The 17,955-nt window shown below is 34.8% G+C and overlaps 1 protein-coding gene across 4 annotated transcripts in view; it reads right to left on the reverse strand.

Moving 5' to 3' along the window:
- ZNF280D (zinc finger protein 280D) overlaps window positions 1-17,955 on the reverse strand; it is a 123,919-nt gene that overhangs the window by 55,275 nt on the left and 50,689 nt on the right. For all 4 annotated transcript variants that reach the window (XM_058294247.2, XM_058294250.2, XM_012528962.4 and 1 more), the window contains exons 10-13: window positions 6,991-7,214; window positions 4,008-4,165; window positions 3,233-3,333; window positions 2,115-2,261 (exon numbers count right to left, since the gene is read on the reverse strand). In XM_058294247.2, coding sequence (XP_058150230.1) covers window positions 2,115-2,261; window positions 3,233-3,333; window positions 4,008-4,165; window positions 6,991-7,214 — 630 coding nt within the window. The remainder of the gene's footprint in view (window positions 1-2,114; window positions 2,262-3,232; window positions 3,334-4,007; window positions 4,166-6,990; window positions 7,215-17,955) is intronic.

The following is a 17,955-nucleotide window of genomic DNA, read 5'->3' on the forward strand; positions in this document are numbered from 1 at the left end:
TCCCTATCATTTATTAGGTAGTATAATACTGGGCAAGTTACTTTCTGAAATCTTTATCTCGCCATCTACAAAATAGAATAATATAACTGCTTTGTCAGGTGGTTGTGAGGATTAAATAAGGTAATGCTTGTGTATGTAAAGCACAGTGTCTGTCATAAGAGATTAAATTATTCCAGCTGCTTGTTTTTATGAAAGATCTCATGAGCATCTTTAACATATCTGAAATTGCTTTCATCATTCAAAAATTATACAAACTGGGCTGTTAGCTCTAAAAATCACCCAAGGCATAATATATTCTCTTTAAGAAAAAGTTACAACCCAAGTCTTCACAGATTCATAGATTCATTTATGTCCATTATCACACTAATAATGTCTTCTCAATTACAAATATATAATCCTGCTCACCTATGGTTTTCTGGGCTTTGTAAAGGCCTTGAAGGATGCCTGATGATCCTTCTTATTAAAAGACTGACTCTTCTTTATGCTATCAAACTCAGAGAAACTCCAAACAAGCAAGGAAGAAAACTGAGTGACAAATACAAGTTAAGACACACAAATTAGGGTATGAACACTGATTATAGATCATGTAGCCCACAGAGCAGGTCCACAGATCTCTATACATATCATTCTCCCCATAGCTATAGCTTACTCTGGAACTTAGTAAAACATACAGGAAAATAATGTTAAAAGCCCCATAGAGAAAGGATACTGCTTTACACTTCATTCTCCCTTTCAAAATTAAAGGCCAAAGATGAAATATAGTATCAAGAATAGCATTTCCCAAATTCTTTTCCTTAGGAAATGTTAATAGGTATTGTGTAAAGAGATGGATGGTCAAATTAGTTTGGGGATCAATACATACTATAGCCCTTGCTTGAGAATTTACAATGTCCATTTAGTATATTAAAAGTTCTGAAAAGTTCTGTTTTAAAAACAAACTCTGTTTACTTTTGTAAATCCAGCCATTTACCAAATTTATTTAACAGGAACCATTTGGGGGAAACCATCTATTCACATCTGATGGAATACTGTTGGGGAAACTCTAAAATAGAAAGACCTTGCCAGAAAGTGTCAAGGATGGGTGGCATCTCATTCATAACATAGATGATGCCAAATTTATTTGAAAATTCTTTCACAATCTTTCCCAATTAACAACCAGAGGTAATTTCAAGATTATCTAATGACTGGATTTAAAAGGAATGTGAGCACCAATGCTAACTAAATGGGTGGGCCAATGCAATCAATAGGAAGAAAATGCAATAAGCTGACTAGAGAGGTGGCAAACTTGATTACATGGTCATATTCAGTAAATTCACTGACTTCTGATTTTGGCAAAGGCATTGTTGTTCTTTCGAGCACTTAGAAAACAGGGTCTCTGTTTCATCAATATTTATAGCCTAAACAAAAGATAGTTTAATTGTTTTGGAAAAAGAACCAATAGGTAGAACATCAGAATTCAAGGGAAGAGTGCAAGCACTAATACTAGGATTCCAGAAACTATGTAGCAAAACTGGCAAAAGCAATTCAGGAAACAACTTAAAACCTAAGTATAGTTCTCTGGCGGACTTTACATATCTAGCAATAAACGTCATTACTGGTTTCCTTTGTTACTGGCAGTTACAGAAGACCATTCTGGGTCAATGACGACAACTACATGTCTTATAAAATTAAGAGGACTAGAAAGCGGAAATAAAGTCTGAAGAGAAAGAAGAAAACAATATTATGAGTCCTCAATCTTACTTTTCCTCAGTTCAAACACATCAGTGTCCTTGCTCCTGAGAATACCTTTAAAATCACTCCTATACCTACCTTTGGACACTGAAATACCCAATCTGTTGGATATTCCACTCATCTTTTCTTTTGTTCCCTCAGCCCTGTACTTCCCAGTTCTAGTTATCTCTCTGAATTTCCAATATATATGAGCTGCACCATCACTTTAAAGGAAGTAAGGAAAAGAAGTGGAAGTTTCACAAGTAATTCAGCATAAATTATAAAATAATCATGTTATTTGGAACAACTTTGCTTTCTTGCAGAACAAATCTAACCAATATTCTAATTCACAATCAGTCTTTTCACTAATACAACTTGAACAAGTAAGAACTTGTAAATCTCACCTGATGTTTCATGTAATGATGCATATAGGGTGTTGCAATTTTAATAACTTTGAGGCAAAATGGACATAGCAAGTTCTTAGTGTTTTCATGGGATGTTCTAAAATGTGTTTCTACATCAGAAAATGATGATGATCTATAATTGCAAACCTGGAAATAGAAAAATGGTTTAGTTTAACTTGAAAATTTATAATTGACATGCAATTGCAAAGTGCAATAACGGATCATTTGTTTAGAAAGAACACCATGTACTATAATTCAGCTCTGCTGCCTGACACAAAGATAATCTCTGAGACAGAAAAGTTCTCTTTCAAAGTTTAGGGATACTTTCTAAAACATAACTATATTCCCTTCTTTTTCTGAGATATACCACTCCTGATTTTTCAAGCTGACACTATTTGTCCTATAAAGATTTTTTCTACTACATAAAACAATATGTACTTTTACATTCTAAATGGCCTCCAAGCTATAGCAGTGACAACTGATGCTTATTTTGCTTTACTATCCTTTCAAATTCTGGAAAAATACTAGCCCCAAAGCTTTTGATTGGGTTCTTTATAACTAACAGCATTTCCTGTTTCCCTAGTATGCCTACATGCTTCCCTATAGAGTAAGGTTAAGTTGATATATTTATTTTTCTTCAGCAGGGCTTTTCCTTTGTCTAGTATAGGGATCAGCAAATAGCCTACAAGCCAAACCCAGCTTCCCGCCACTCTCACATATATAATACATGAGATACGCCAAGGGAGTTTCCACTAATAAATTGTTTACAAGATTGACTTCAGTTTTAGCAACTAACTTTACTAAAATTGTTTTACTATATCATGGCATAAGAAAATTATAGGAAATTCAAATTTCAGTTTCTACAAATAAAGTTTTATTGGAACACAGCTACACCCATTCATTCACTTATTTTTTTTTTTTATGGATGCCTTTATACTGCAATGGCACAGCCAGCTGAGTAGTTGCAACAGAGACCACATATTACCCATAAAGCCTAAAATCTGGCCCCTTAGAGAAAAAAAATTTGCTGACACCTTGTCTAATTGGTTTAAATCTTATAATCATAAAAACAAATAAACAAACAAAATATTTAAGATCACAATAAAAAGTGTGTGTACCTGACAAATATATGGCATTTCACCAGGTTTATGATTATCCTTCATATGTTGTAAAAGAACATGTTCTGTTTCAAATGATAATTCACAAATTTTACAAATAGCTAAAAGAGAAGGGGAAAAGATGTCACATTGTTTTAAGATGTATATATAACAAAATTCATTTTATATATCTATATTAACAACAGTAATAGTAATAGTAGTAGTGGTTATTAGTTATATATAACTATTAACACTACTTACATTAACTCTCATAACATAGTCACATAATTCTCATAACAACGCTATGAGGAAGTTACTATTATTATCCCAGTTATTCAAATAAGGAACCTGAGGCACAGAAAGATTAAGTAGCTTGCCTGATATCACACAGCGGCTGGATTAAGAGGCAGAGCTGGGATTTAAACCCAGGCTGTCTACCTCCAAAATCTGTGATTTTAACTGTAAGTGCTGTTTCTTGTTACTTTTGTTAATAAAGTTTAAATAAAGGGCACTGATTTCATTTTGAAACCCACTGATTCTGAGATTTCAAATTTAGTCCCCCATGTATAATGCACAGATTATTCCAAAGAAGTTTCTACTAATGAATTGTCTATAAGCAAGACTTCAACTTTAGTAATTAATTTTATCTAAAATTTATAAGGTAAAATTTAACTTTTTCAATTCTGCCCTCAAATCTCAAAGCCTAATTCTTATTCTTCTATCAGAATTCATGTTCTCAACAGTTTAGATAATCAAAATCCATAATATTCAATACTTAAATGAAATTGTAACTTACTAGAAAATTCATGGGGTGTGTGTGTACTTTCAATGTGACATTGCAGTTGAAAAGGTGTGGGAAACTGACGATAGCAGTGCTGGCAGGTGGTGTGGTTTTCCCAGCTCTCACTGCTCTGCTTCTCAAGTTCCAAATGGTGTTTCATGTGGTTCATAAACCTATAAATGATTGTCAACAGGTGTAAAAACTCAGATTTGAATTTTTTTAAAAAGTATCTGAACTTAAATCTTAAAAATAGTGTTCTATTACTTAAAATAAAAATCTCAAAAGCCTTAAGGCCCTCTAGAAAAGTATGCATGTTAAAATTCATTATTATATTTAATCTAAAATATCACTAATTTGCTCTCAATCATTATAGATAAAAAATTTTTGTAAAGAAAAATCAGCAGACTTCTCTTCCACATATTAAATATAATTTATATTTTTAAATAAAATAATAAAGGGAATGAAACTCTACCACCAAACCCAGCTACAGGGTCATGAGAGAAAGTCTTTAAGAACTTGAAGATATACAATAGTTTCAAGATGCTTAAAAGACAAATTACTGGTATTTTTATTTGTATCTTGATTTCTACATAAATGTAATAACAATTTTAATGCCTATATTTACAAGAACCTTTTGTTTTATTTAATGATACTAGTTTACTGTTAACGCAGACTGCTCATTTTAACTTGCAGACTATGCCCTTTGTGGGCAACATTCACTTTTCTGTTTTAAATTCTGCTATTTCAGCTTCCCTAAAAGGGTTCTTATGAGCAGGAACTATGACCTTATGCAATATAAAGGACAATACCTATTTAAAAGAGCTTACTGAAGCTGAATTTGAAAGTAAAAGTTATTTAACTGAAACAACAATTTTGAGACTGGGTCAACTATTAATAATTGTATCTAAATTGTATCTAATTTGTATCTAAAGGAAATAATCTTGAAACCAACTGATAATGTCATCAATCTGAGTAACAATCATCTTGAAGGCTGTAACATTCATCTCTTTCATACACCTCCACAACACTAGTTCTATTTAGAGATGGCATGGTACACCTTGATGTATCTTTTTTTCCTCCTTTGGTTTTAACACCAGCTCTACAAAAACCTACATAAAATCCTAGTCCTGGCTAAATATTTACATAGAGGAAAGATCATGAGCCATGAAACTTTTAGCTCATTATTTTAAGTATTTAAAATATACCTTTGTAAAATAACCTTTTAACCAACTAGCTGTCTCTCAATTATTACATGAACCCCCACGAGGAGCTCATACTTCACAAAGTTAGTAGCTGGAAATGGGGGAGGGGGAGCAGGGGCGAGAGGAGCAAACTCTTGTAATGATGTTCACAGAATAACATAACCCTAACTGTTTTGGTGACACTCAGTGTAGGGGAAAAAAGTACCATACCACAATGTCAACAAGGCAGAGAGTAGAAATCTTGAGCATCAGTTTCTACCATCCTCTAAAACCACAAATTAACAACCCAGTTTTTACTGTTAAAGTAAAACATTATTTAATATATATATCTTACTGGTTATCCTGCATTTAACCACTACTGAAATGCAGAAAGGTTAAATACTTGAGAGGGAACTTTACCTCATGAGTAAACTCAAGATGTACATTTATTTAAAAATCAATGTTTAAAAAAGGTATTACATTCCTAATTGTTATCAAATGTAGTTTGCTTAACATTTCTAGATATTCCGATACTCGAGAAATCAGTCTTCTGAAACAATAACCAAAAATAAATAAATTTTCATTTTCATATGTTTAATACTAAGTGGGCTAGTCTTAAAGGAAAAGACATAAAAGTATTCCTGAAATAACTTTTAATAACATGCATAATAGTTAAGTTTAAGAGCCTAAACCAGTGAATCACTTTTTTATGCATTTCACCATATTTACTAACATGATTTTCAGATATATTTTACAATTAAAATAAGAATACAGAAAGAGGTGACAGAGTTCTGCTGTAATATTGTTTCAGTATTACACCTCAAAGCATAACTTCTATTAAGCTACTAGGACCATCAGTTATTGATGACTGGTGAGCCTCATTAAAAGAAGGTAAAGAAACGTGAAAACTTACATGGTAACAATTTTCTAAAGGCAATCTACAGATGCTTAAGAATACTAATTATATAAAATGAAAAATAAGAAAAAGCAAAATTTTAAATTTAAAAAAGAATGCTGACTATAAATGGTAGTTATCAAAGGTAAATATAAAATACAGATATATATCTAACTATACACATCTTACCTATCTACCCATCCCTATCTATGTATTAACACACAGCATACATATATATCACTTAAAGGAAATACACTAACATCTGCAACTTATTTTGAAATGCTTCAAAAAAATCAGATAGTTTGAAAGAAGGATAAATAGACATGTGATAAAGTACAGTAAAATAGTAAAAGGTTAATGGTAGAATTAAGGTAGTAATATGGTAGAATATAGAGGTGTTCACTGCAAAAAATTTTAATCTTTATTGAATGTTTAAAAAATTTTTATAATAAAATGTTGATGGAAAAACTTTACCTCATATAAAATGTTAGGCTAAAAGAGATCACTTTCTCTACAAAGTTCATGTTCCAAAAATTATATATATATGAATTGAAAGATTTGAGCATTAAATAAGATTACTATGGAGGAGATCAAACTGGATAAAGTGGTTCTCATGATGTGAAAAAAGAATAAGATTCAAATACAGTTAAAAATTTTTAAAGTATCATGAAATTCCTATATCACTAATAGCACAGGAAAAAGAAGCAACTTTTTAAAGCTACCTGAAAGAAATACAACTAACTGAAATCAGGAGTCAAACTCCTAAAATACAGAAAATTACAAAAGCTTTTCAACAAGAGTCTGCCTTTGTTCTTAGTAGTGTTAATATCACTTATCTAGGATGGCACAGAAGAATGCAAAATAAAGATACAACTATGTCTGTAGCAATCCAATTTTCAAATAGAAATAAGTATTTACATACCTAATATTATTCTTAAGAATTTTCAAGCAACTGAAGCATTTAAAGGTTGTGTGAGTCTTCTGTTCTTCCTGGACATCTCCTTCATGTTTGCCATAATAAAAGTCATTAACTAACATGATCAATTTTCCTTTCTCTGAATCAACAGTCTTATTTTTATTTGCTGTACTTGAAAATTCTGTTTTAGCCATTCCAAAAATGTTATTTATCATGTCTGGACAACAATACTGAAAGAGAAAAAATATAAGTCTTATTTATCCCTTTAAAAAATTAGATATCAGAAAAATGCTTCTTTGTTTACAACTAAGCCCAGATCATGTAAAACTATGCTTGGTAATATATCTGGAAAAACATTCACCAAAAATTTTGATGAACATACATACACTAAAAAATTCAAACAATAAATACCTATTACCTTAATAAAAAATAATTCCACAAAGAAATGAAAAACTTAAGTCAAGGACTTGCTATAGATATGATAGCTTTTTCCTTGCAATATACATTTTCAGATTAATACATAAGTATTAAATACTTAATAATAATTGTTCTTTAATCAAAAATCATTCATTTCATTTCCTATCTGTGTCAGGACAGAGAATAAAAAGGAAAAGTGGCATTATATGTCATCATGCATGTGTTTAACTAACAAGGGATATAATAAGGAACTGGACTTGGAATATAGTTAACCTGCCATTCCCCAGACTCAAGGTGCTAGAAAATGCATGGGAAATAAAGTAATAAGCATCAGTTACATCTTGAAATGTAGAAAGGTTAAATATTTGAGAGGGAAATTTACCTCATGAGTAAACTCAAGATGTAATAGAAACTGGTTCTAATGTGGAATATTTTCATATATGAGCTTTATTTTCAACAAGATATAACTAAGTTATTTATTATATATAATTTTCAGTTGTAGGCTTTCTCTAGGGCAGTGTTTCTCAGAGGTCAATCCATGGAAGACCTGTATTAGAAAAGCCAGAAGTGCTTGTTAAAATGCTAATTCCTGGGCCTCCCTTCAGACCAACTAAAACCACATTTTTGGGAGATAGAACCTAGAAATCCGTATTTTTAACAAGCTACCCAGGTAATTCTTTTATAATTGAAAACAACTAACTTAAGCTCTTCCTAAATGTGTTATTTAATAAATTAGTAGCAACATAAAATGTGAAAATCTAAACACAACTCTATTTCATTTCTAAGATAAAAACATCCACTCCTCTCCTGCCACATGAAAAACGTTAGATAGGTGATGAAGCTTTCTGTATTACGTGGAACCTGGGTCTTTCCTTTAAGGTTGCCTTATACTTATTTTATTTTTGTCAATTTTGAAATCTACAAAAGAAAGAAAACCAAAGAAAAACCTAAAACAGGTCCAGAAAATGGAAACAAAACAAAGCCGGATAAAATGGGACTTCTAATGTAGCTTAACTTGTGCTTAAGAGTTAAGGTTGCACCCATGAGCTGAATTAGGAAAAATATCCTGGGTCTTCAATATACTATGGTCCTCTGTAGCCTACCACTCAATAAATTGGTAGGAATGAAAGCATAACAAAAAGAGGGAAATGAGAAAGGTCTTACTATACATGTTTTCAGATTTTTCTTGAGATACATATAATATGCAAGAGCTCAAACTTAGGAAAGTCAGATTATTTCTAAGGACTTGCTCCAGGCTAACTTCCTTCTTGAAAATGCCATTTTTGATTGAAAGAAAAAATGTAGAAAAGAATGGTTCCAAGTAAATCTACCAGCACTATTAGAAAAATGCCTATAAATATATGTCTTACTATAAATGATGTGAATTAGAAGCATCATTTTGATAGACAAAACTACTCACCTTATCTGCACCTTCCTATCTGGAAGACCTCAAACAATAGTGGGAAAAAGTTGTATTCGCTTCAAAATTACGTTATAGTCTCCCAAATTATAAATGTGGATAACCTAATGCACATAATATCTGGCTTTCAGATTGTAGAATCTACTCTGAGTCATATTTGGACCATATTTTTCTAATACCTAATAATCTAAATAATCTAATGTAGAGTATGCTACAAGGTTTATATTCTCCAGAAATGTCCAATTGGGTGCATTTACAGAAGTTACAAATTCCCTTAAAACACCCAGAAATTAAGATACACAAAATAGTTGAATGATTGCTTGCTGTTCTGTTCTTTTTACAGAAAAGATATGATCAGATTTAAAAAAAAAAAAAAGTATGCAAATCTTGTCCACAGCCCCTTTTAAATAATGTTCCAGAGTCCTATAAAAATAGAATAATAAACCACTAATAACCAGAAGTGATAGTGGGTGGGAGATTTATTAATGGATAGCATGAGAATAAAGTAGCCTACAGAGAATAAACAACAGGCAAGAAAGCAATGCAAGAAAAGACAAATCAGCTTAGATTTAAGGTTTTATATATAAGAACAGAGCAGTCTGTGAAGGGTACGACTGAGTTATGGTCCAAGATCAATTGCTATCTCTCATTCAGCTCTAACAATTTTGGTACTAGCCCATCACTGCAACCCTGGTTTAGCCTCCATTTTTCTGGCTTAGCCATTGTGAGAACGTTCAATTCCTTTAATGACACATTCCTTAATTTTACAAATATTATACACTACTGTCACCTGCATTCCTTGTCTTAGTTTGCCAAAGGGCTGCTGATAAAAAGCACCAGATATGAATTGGCTTTTATAATGGGAATTTTATTTGTGGTAAAATCTTACAGTTCCAAGGCTGTGAAATGTCCAAATCAAAGCACCATCAGCAATGCTTTCTCAACAAAGTCAGCCACTGGTGATGCTGGCATCCTGCCATGTGGATATCAGGTATACAGCAAGGTTCAGCTATTCAGCAGTGAGCTGCTCCATGGGCCCAGCCCCTCCAGGGCCTCTTCCTGTGCCTGTTTGCTCTGCTGATTCCAGACTCCAGGACCTCTCTCTCAGTCTCTTGGAGCTTTTCTCCTTGAACTCAGCTGAAGGCAAACCTGGAGTCCTCGCTCTACTTTTTCCTTTTTCCCATATGGCAGGATCAAACTGGCAGCTTCCTTTTTCTGTGTGTCTCTTCCTCTGTGTCTATGTTTATAAAGGCCTAGCAAGAGGATAGAAACCCAACCTGTGTGATGCCTCACTGACACAAATTAAAAGAGCCCCACCCACTATTAAAGAGTCAGAAAACTGTAAATGTTGGAGAGGATATGGAGAGATAAGCATGCTTATTCACTGTTGATGGGAATGTAGAATGGTAGAACCACTGTGGAGGACTGTTTGGCAGTGCCTAAGGAAGCTGAATACAGACTTGCCATGTGACCCAGCAATACCATTGCTAGGTATATACCCAGAAGAACTGAGAGCAGCGACATGAACAGACATCTGCACACTGATGTTCACAGGAGTTATTCACAATTGCCAAAAGTTGAAAACAACCAGGTGTTCATCAACTGAGGAATAGAAAAACAAATTGTGATATACACACATGATGGAATATTATGCAGCTCTAAGAAGAAATGAAATCGTGAAGCATATGACAACATAGATGAACCTGGAAGACATTATGTTGAGGGAAGGAAGTCAGACACGAAAGGACAAATACTGTATGACTGTGCTATTAACAACTAAATATATTGTGCAAACTCATAGAATTAATAATTAGAATATAGGTAACCACAAAATAGAATGAGGGTAGAGAATGGAAAGTTGATGGTTAATCTTTGCGGAATTGGTTAAAAGGTTGTTTGTAAATCTTTGGAAATGAAAGGAAATGGTGAAAGTACATCATGGTGTTTGTGACTAGCAGAGATATTATCTGGGAGTGACAGTGGTTGAAAGGTCATATATATGACAAGAAAGAAAGCTAAAGGAATGTAACATGGGACTGTATAACACAGTGAAACTTCATGTAAAATATAAATATGGGTGATATTGCATATATAACTGTTGTATAAAATATGAATAAAAATAGAAGGAAACAGAATAGCAGTTATATACAGCAGCAGAAGCATAGAGAGACTGAGAGAGGATGAGTTTTTTTTGTTTGGTTGGTTGGAGTTTGTTTTTTAGTATTATTATTACTAATGGAATAATGAAAATGCTCTAAAAATGACAGAAGTGATGAATGCACAACTATGTGATTATACTAAATACCCGTGATTGTATACTTTGGATAGATTTATGCCTTATCAATAAGTATCAATAAAACTGATTTTTTAAAAAAAGGGCCCCACAGGAATGAATTAATGCAAAACGTAATCTTCTTTGGGGGGAGAGGATTCATAAAAGAACGTGAAACTGTCATACTCCTCCTAGTAAATACTACATGTTCTGTTGCTTTGTTGGAAATCTAAAAATTTACATAGGATTTACCAAGAAAAGGGGTTGGGATGTTATTTTTAAATGGTAAAACAGGACTTCCTATATAAACATGCTATGAAAGTCAACATTTTCCACTCCTCCTCCTGGAATTCATTCAAAAGCCATAATAACCAAATTCTGCAAACTCTATTTCCAGTTAAACTAAGAGCTAAATAAAATACAGATTCCATAATATAGAAAAGCACTACAAAAAGCAGCCTAGACCAAGCAGAAGGCAGGCAGGCAGAGAGGTAGGCCAGAAGTCAGGATGGACCAATGGTGGCAGCTCTGAGAAAGGGCCCACAAAAGTATACATTCTAAAGGTGAGCAACACCTGAAAAGCACAGCTTTATTCTTTATTTGAAAAAACAGATGTACAAGTTGGGGTCAGAAGAATGGCTGCAGAAACCACCCAGATGTGCTCTGGTACAGAGGAGCAGGAAAGGCAATGTTACATATATACAGAATCAACAAAAACAAGTCACACTTGCATAGGAAGCACCTTTAGAGTCCATATTTCCACCAACAATCTCTTCAAAGTAATCTAGACTTTTTTAAACAATCACCTCACAATTCTTTGGAAATCTAGCTCTTACCCATTTGTAGAGCCATCTCCCACATTTGTGGGATTTGCAATAGTAGCAATCCCATTCTTGGTACCAAAGTCTGTTCTAGTTTGCTAAAGCTGCTCAAGCAGATATCATAAAATGGGTTGGCTTTAACTTGTGAATTTATTATTTTGCAAGCTTATAGTTTCAAGGCTGAGAAAAATGTCCAAATCAAGACATCATCAGGTGATGTTTTCTCCCTGAAGACCAGCTACCAGCAATCCTGGACTACTCTGTCATGTGGTAAGGCATAGGACAGCATTTCCTCTTCTCTCCCGTTTCTTCTTGGTTTCGTTGCTCACAGCTTCTTGCTTCCATGGCTTTCTCTCTTTTTGTCTGAATTTTATTCTCTTATAAAGGACTACAGTAAAAGAATTAAGGCCTAGCCTGGGCCACACCCTAACTGAAGTAACTTCATCAGAGAGTCCCACTTACAATAGTAATAGGTTTACACCCCCAAGAATGGATTAGCTTTAAGTACATGATTTACCAGGGTACCTACAGCTTCAAACCATCACAGATGTTCAACATGAGTAGCCATCAAGGAAATACCAATTAAAACCACAATGAGATACCACTTCACGGAATACTACTACAGCTATTATTTTTTAAATGGAAAATAACAAATGGAAATGATGTGCAGACAAACTAGAACCCTTGCACATTGCTGGTGGGAATGTAAAATGTTGCAGCCACTGTGGAAAAGAATATGGTAATTCCACAAAAAGTTAAAAATAGAATTACCATATGACACAGCAATTCCACTTCTAGAATTAAAAGCAGGAACTCAAACAGATATTTGTAAACCAATGATCACAGGAGCATTATTCACAAAAGTTGAAAGCTGGAAACAACCCAAGTGTCAATCTACAATGAACAGATAATCTAAATGTGGTATAACATGCAATGGAATATTATTCAACCATAAAAAAGTAATGAAGTTTTGATACATGCTAAAACACGGATGAATCCAAAATATTATGCTGCGTAAAATAAGCCAGACACAAAAGGGCAAACATTCATGATTCTACTGACAAGAATTTTCTAAAAAAGGTTTTGTCTTCATAGAAACAGAAAGTGGGCTAGATTTTACCAGGGATTAGGCAGTAGGGAGAAGAGGTGTTACTGCTTTATAAAGTAGAGTTTCTGTTTTATGTGATGAAAATGTTCCAAAAATTGATAGCAGTGAGGGTTGCACAGCACTATAATTACTGCCACTCACATGTACACTTAAAAATGGTTAAAGTGGGATTTATATTATGTATATGTTATCACAATAAAATTAATTTACAAAGGTGAATAAACCTTAATCAAATAGTTTTGAACATCAAAGAATTCACCAACCTAGCAGTGGTATTGCTGGGTCACCTGGCAAACACACATTCAACTTCCTTAGAAAGTGCCCAACAGTCCTCTACAGTGGCTGTACTATTCACGAACAATGAATAAGCATTCTTATCCCTCCACATTCACTCCAACATTTGTAGTTTTCTGTTTTTTCAATAATGGCCATTCTAATACATGTGAAATGATATTTCATTGTAGCTTCGATTTGCATTTCCCTAATCACTAAAGATGTTGCACATTTTTTCATGTGTTTTTTTGCCATTTGTTTTTCTTCTTTGGACAAATGTCTATTCAAAAGGTCAAATACTGTACAATTGCTGTATTATGAACAAACTATATTGTGTAAACTCATGGCATCAATAACTAGAATATAGGTGGCCAAAAAATAGAATGAGGTAAGAGAATATAAAGCTAAGGTTTAATCTGTGCAGAATTGGTAGACTTTGTAAATCCTTGGAAATGAACAGAAATGGTGAAAGCAAATCACAGTGTTTCTAACTAGCAGTGTTGATATATGAGTATGACAGTGACTGAAAGGGAAAATCTAAGGTCATGTATATTACTAGGAAAGCTAAAAAATGTTAACATGGGACTGTATAGCATAGTGAAACCTTATGTGAAAGATGAATATGGGTAATTTTATTAGTCAGCCAAAGGGGTGCTGATGCAAAATACCAGAAATCTGCTGAGCGTTATAAAGGGTATTTATTTGGAGTAGGAGCTTACAATTACCAGGCCATAAAGCATAAGTTACTTCCCTCACCAAAGTCTAATTCAACATGTTAGAGCAAGATGGCTGCTGGCATCTGTGAGGGTTCGGGCTTTCTGGGTACTTCTGGGATCAGCTCCTCTGTTTCCTCGACAAGATCAGCTATAGACTATGAGGCTCTCTAGGCTTTGCCTCTCTCCACAAGGTCAGCAACAGACTATGAAGCGAAAGGCTCTGTCTCTTTCCCTGGGGCTCCAGCTTAAGACTTCAGCATCAAACTCCAACATTAAAACTCCAACATCAGAAACCCTCAACTCTTTGCCATGCCTTTCATCTGTGAAAGGAGTGGGGACTCAATGCCCTAATCATAACTCAATCATGCCCAGGTACAGATCAGATTATAAACATAATCCAATATCTGTTTTTGGAATTCATAACCAGATCAAACTGCTACAGTAATATTGCATATATAAGACTGTTTTACTTTAAAACAGAATATATGTTAATGTTATAAGATGTTAATATCAGGCAAAAATAAAACCAAAGCAAAGTATGGAGAGTAGGGTACAGTAATATATTAATCTACCATAAAGGGTAAAAAAAAAAACATACAAACACACACAAAGAGAAAGAAACAAATAAAAGGTACTACATGCTGTTTGACTCCATCTATACAAAATATAAATACAAATAAATTAGATGGCAACAGAATAGCAGCTATGTATGTCAGGGGAAGGACAGAGAGATTGGGAAGTGATTATTAAGGGAAACTTATTTTGTTTGTTGGTCTGTTTATTGTTTTATTTTTGTTATTATTATTGGGATAATGAAAATGTTCTAATATTGATTAAAATGATGAATGCACAACTCTGTGATTATACATTGCTTCTACACTTTGGATGGATTGTATGCTTTATGAATATGTATCAATAAGATTGATTTTTTTTTTTTAATTCATCGAATGATATTCCCAGGCCATTCTTGAAGAAATTACTAGATGAACTTCAGCCAAGTAAGCAAAAACTAACAAGACTACAACAAAAAAGACTGGTTGTAAATTCTGAGTATATTTACTGTGGAAAAGAATTTTAAAAAATGTGGATACAAGGTTAACAAAACTGAATGTAACTATTATAAGGTCTATAGCAGTTTGATATGGTTATAAATTCCAAAAATAGATATTGGGTTATGTTTGTAAATTGGTCTGAATCTGGGCATGATTAAGTTACGATAAGGGCTTTGACTGGGCCACGTCATTAGGGCCAAAGGATGGGGCCCAAAAGGTGAGGACTCACAGATAAAAGGCATGACAAAGGACAGAGGTGAGGGTTTTTGATGTTGGAGTTTGATGCTGAAGCCTTAAGCTGAAGCCCTGGGAAGTAAACTCACAAGGAAACAGAAGCAAGTGCCAGGAAGAGAGGAACCCTGAGTCCAGGAAGAAGCAAGCCCTGCGACAAAACTAACCCTGAACCCAGAGAGAAGTAAGACCCTGGAAGAGAGGTACCCAGGAAGGCTGAATCCTTGCAACCTTCAACAACCATCTTGCTCCAACACCTGAAAACATACTTTGGTGAGGGAAGTAACTATGCTTATGGCCTAGTAACTGTAAGCTCCTACGCCAAATACCCTTTATGAAAACCAACCAATTTCTGGTATTTTACATCAGCACCCCTTTGGCTGACTACTACAGAATTTGGTACTGAGAGCGGGGTAGTGCTTTTGCAATTACCGAAATGTTGGAATGGTTTTATAAATGGGTAAGGCGTACTTTTTGGAGGAATTGTGAGATGCTTGGAAGAAAAGACATACAGCACTTTGAAGAGACTGTTGATAGTAATACAGATGCTAAAGAGACTTTTTTATGATGCCTTAGAAGTAAATGATGAAACTATTATTAGAAACTGGAGGAAAGGTGATCTGTGCTTTAAAGTGGCAGAGAACTTAACAAGATTAACTCCTGGTGTTTTATGGAAGGCAGAATTTGAAAATGGTAAGCCTAGGCATTTAGCTGAAATTTCCAAAGTAACCTAGAGAATGTGGCTTAGCTTCTGCTTGCAGCTTATAGCAAAATGTTAGATGACAGAGATATGCTGAGGACTGAACTGTCGGGAACAAAGAAAACAGAAACTGATTCCAGAAATTTCGAGCTTCTGGAATTCAAGCTCCCAAATGAAAGTGCCCCACTAGAAGACTTAACTAAACTTGGAACTTGTAAATCAGAACTGAAGATACAGTTATCTTGGAAAGATTTGTGGAAAGTCTTACTGTCAGATGGCTTGGACCCCTGCTTCCTGCATGCTAAACCAACAAGGTTTTTGAGAGAGCTGTATGAACAAAACCACTGTCAGCTTGGACTAAAAGGGACATGGAAAGGAGAGATTGAACGAGAAACAGCTTTAAGAGGAAAACCATTGAAACTGAGATCTGGAATTAAGACATCACCTTGGGTCAAGTGAGGAAGCCCACCCATGTGTACAGAGAGGGTGAGTTTGCACCAGCAGCTGAAGAAGATAGATGTTCCCATCCAATGTTCAGGGAGAGTTTTGCCGCCCCAGGGTAGAGAGAGGGTGAAGCACATTCTCCAAGGATTAGGGTGGTTAAGGTCAGCACTCCAACAGGTCTGAGGGGGTGGACCTGTCCCACAAAAGTTATGAAGGCCAGGTGGTCAACCTGTTGCTCTGAGAGTGTTGAGCATGTATGCCAAAGGTTAGGGAAGGCCAGGTGGTCAATTCGTTGTTCTGAGTGGGTTAAGCCTGTTTGCCAAAGGTTAGGGGGAATGTTGTGTTCACATCAATGTACGAGGGAGGTTAAAACTCTAACCCAAAGATTGGGTAAAGTGTGGCAATCACCCCAACACCCTTGGAAGGTGAGGTCTGGAGCTTGGTCGACACTCAGAGGGTTGATGAGAGTGGAAACAAGAAAATGGCCACTGGGCAAGCATGTGGGGAGGGTAGGTTCACATAAGGCCCCAGGAGAAGAAATCATCATCTTAAGAATGACTCTTAGACTGAAATCGAATGGAGGATGCCCAGCAGGTTTACTGAAATGTAGAGGACCCATGACTCATGTTTCCCTCCCAATTTTTCCTTATTGTAATGAAAATGTTTATCCTTTGTCTGTCCATTTATGTATTGAAAACAGATAAATTGTTTTGTAAGTTTCAGAGGTCTATAGCAGATGAGACTTTGCCCCAAGACAAACTATATTTCTTTAAATTGATTGTGATATGATTTAGTACTTGCATTGTTACTGATTTAAGGTTTTTTCAAATATTCTAATGTCTTTTTGGAATTCAGAGGGTGGAGTGTTGCAGTTTAATATGGTTACAAATTCCAAAAATAGATACTAGATTATGTTTGTATACTAATCTGAATCTGGGCATGATTAAGTTATGATTAGGGCTTTGACTGGGCCACGTCATTAGGGCCCAGTTAAAAGGCATGGCAAAGGACAGAGTTGAGGGTTTTTGACGTTGGAGTTTTGATGTTGGAATTTGATGCTGAAGCCTTAAGTTGGAGCCCCGGGACATAAGCTCACAGAGGAAAGAGAAGCAAGCCCCAGGAAGAGAGGAATCCTGAGCCTAGAAAGAAGCAAGTCCTGGGACAAGAGGAATCCTGAACCCAGAGAGAAGCAAGACCCTGAAAGAGAGGAAACCAGGAAGCCTGAACCCTCACAGACGTCAGCAGCCATCTTGCTCCAACACGTGAAAATAGCCTTTGGTGAGGGAAGTAATTTATGCTTTATGACCTGGTATCTGTAAGCACCTACTCCAAATAAATATCCTTTATAAAAACCAACCAATTTCTGGTATTAGCTTTGGCTTACTAATACACGACCTAAGAATGGAAAAATAATAAAAAAAGAAAATAGGTTATCACTATGCAGTCAAGAAAGTTCATAGGTTTCCTCACATATACTGGCAGTGCATTAAGGAATATCAGAATTGCTTTTAAATATT

Source organism: Dasypus novemcinctus, chromosome 3, assembly GCF_030445035.2.
Source record: "Dasypus novemcinctus isolate mDasNov1 chromosome 3, mDasNov1.1.hap2, whole genome shotgun sequence".
NCBI lineage: Eukaryota > Metazoa > Chordata > Mammalia > Cingulata > Dasypodidae > Dasypus > Dasypus novemcinctus.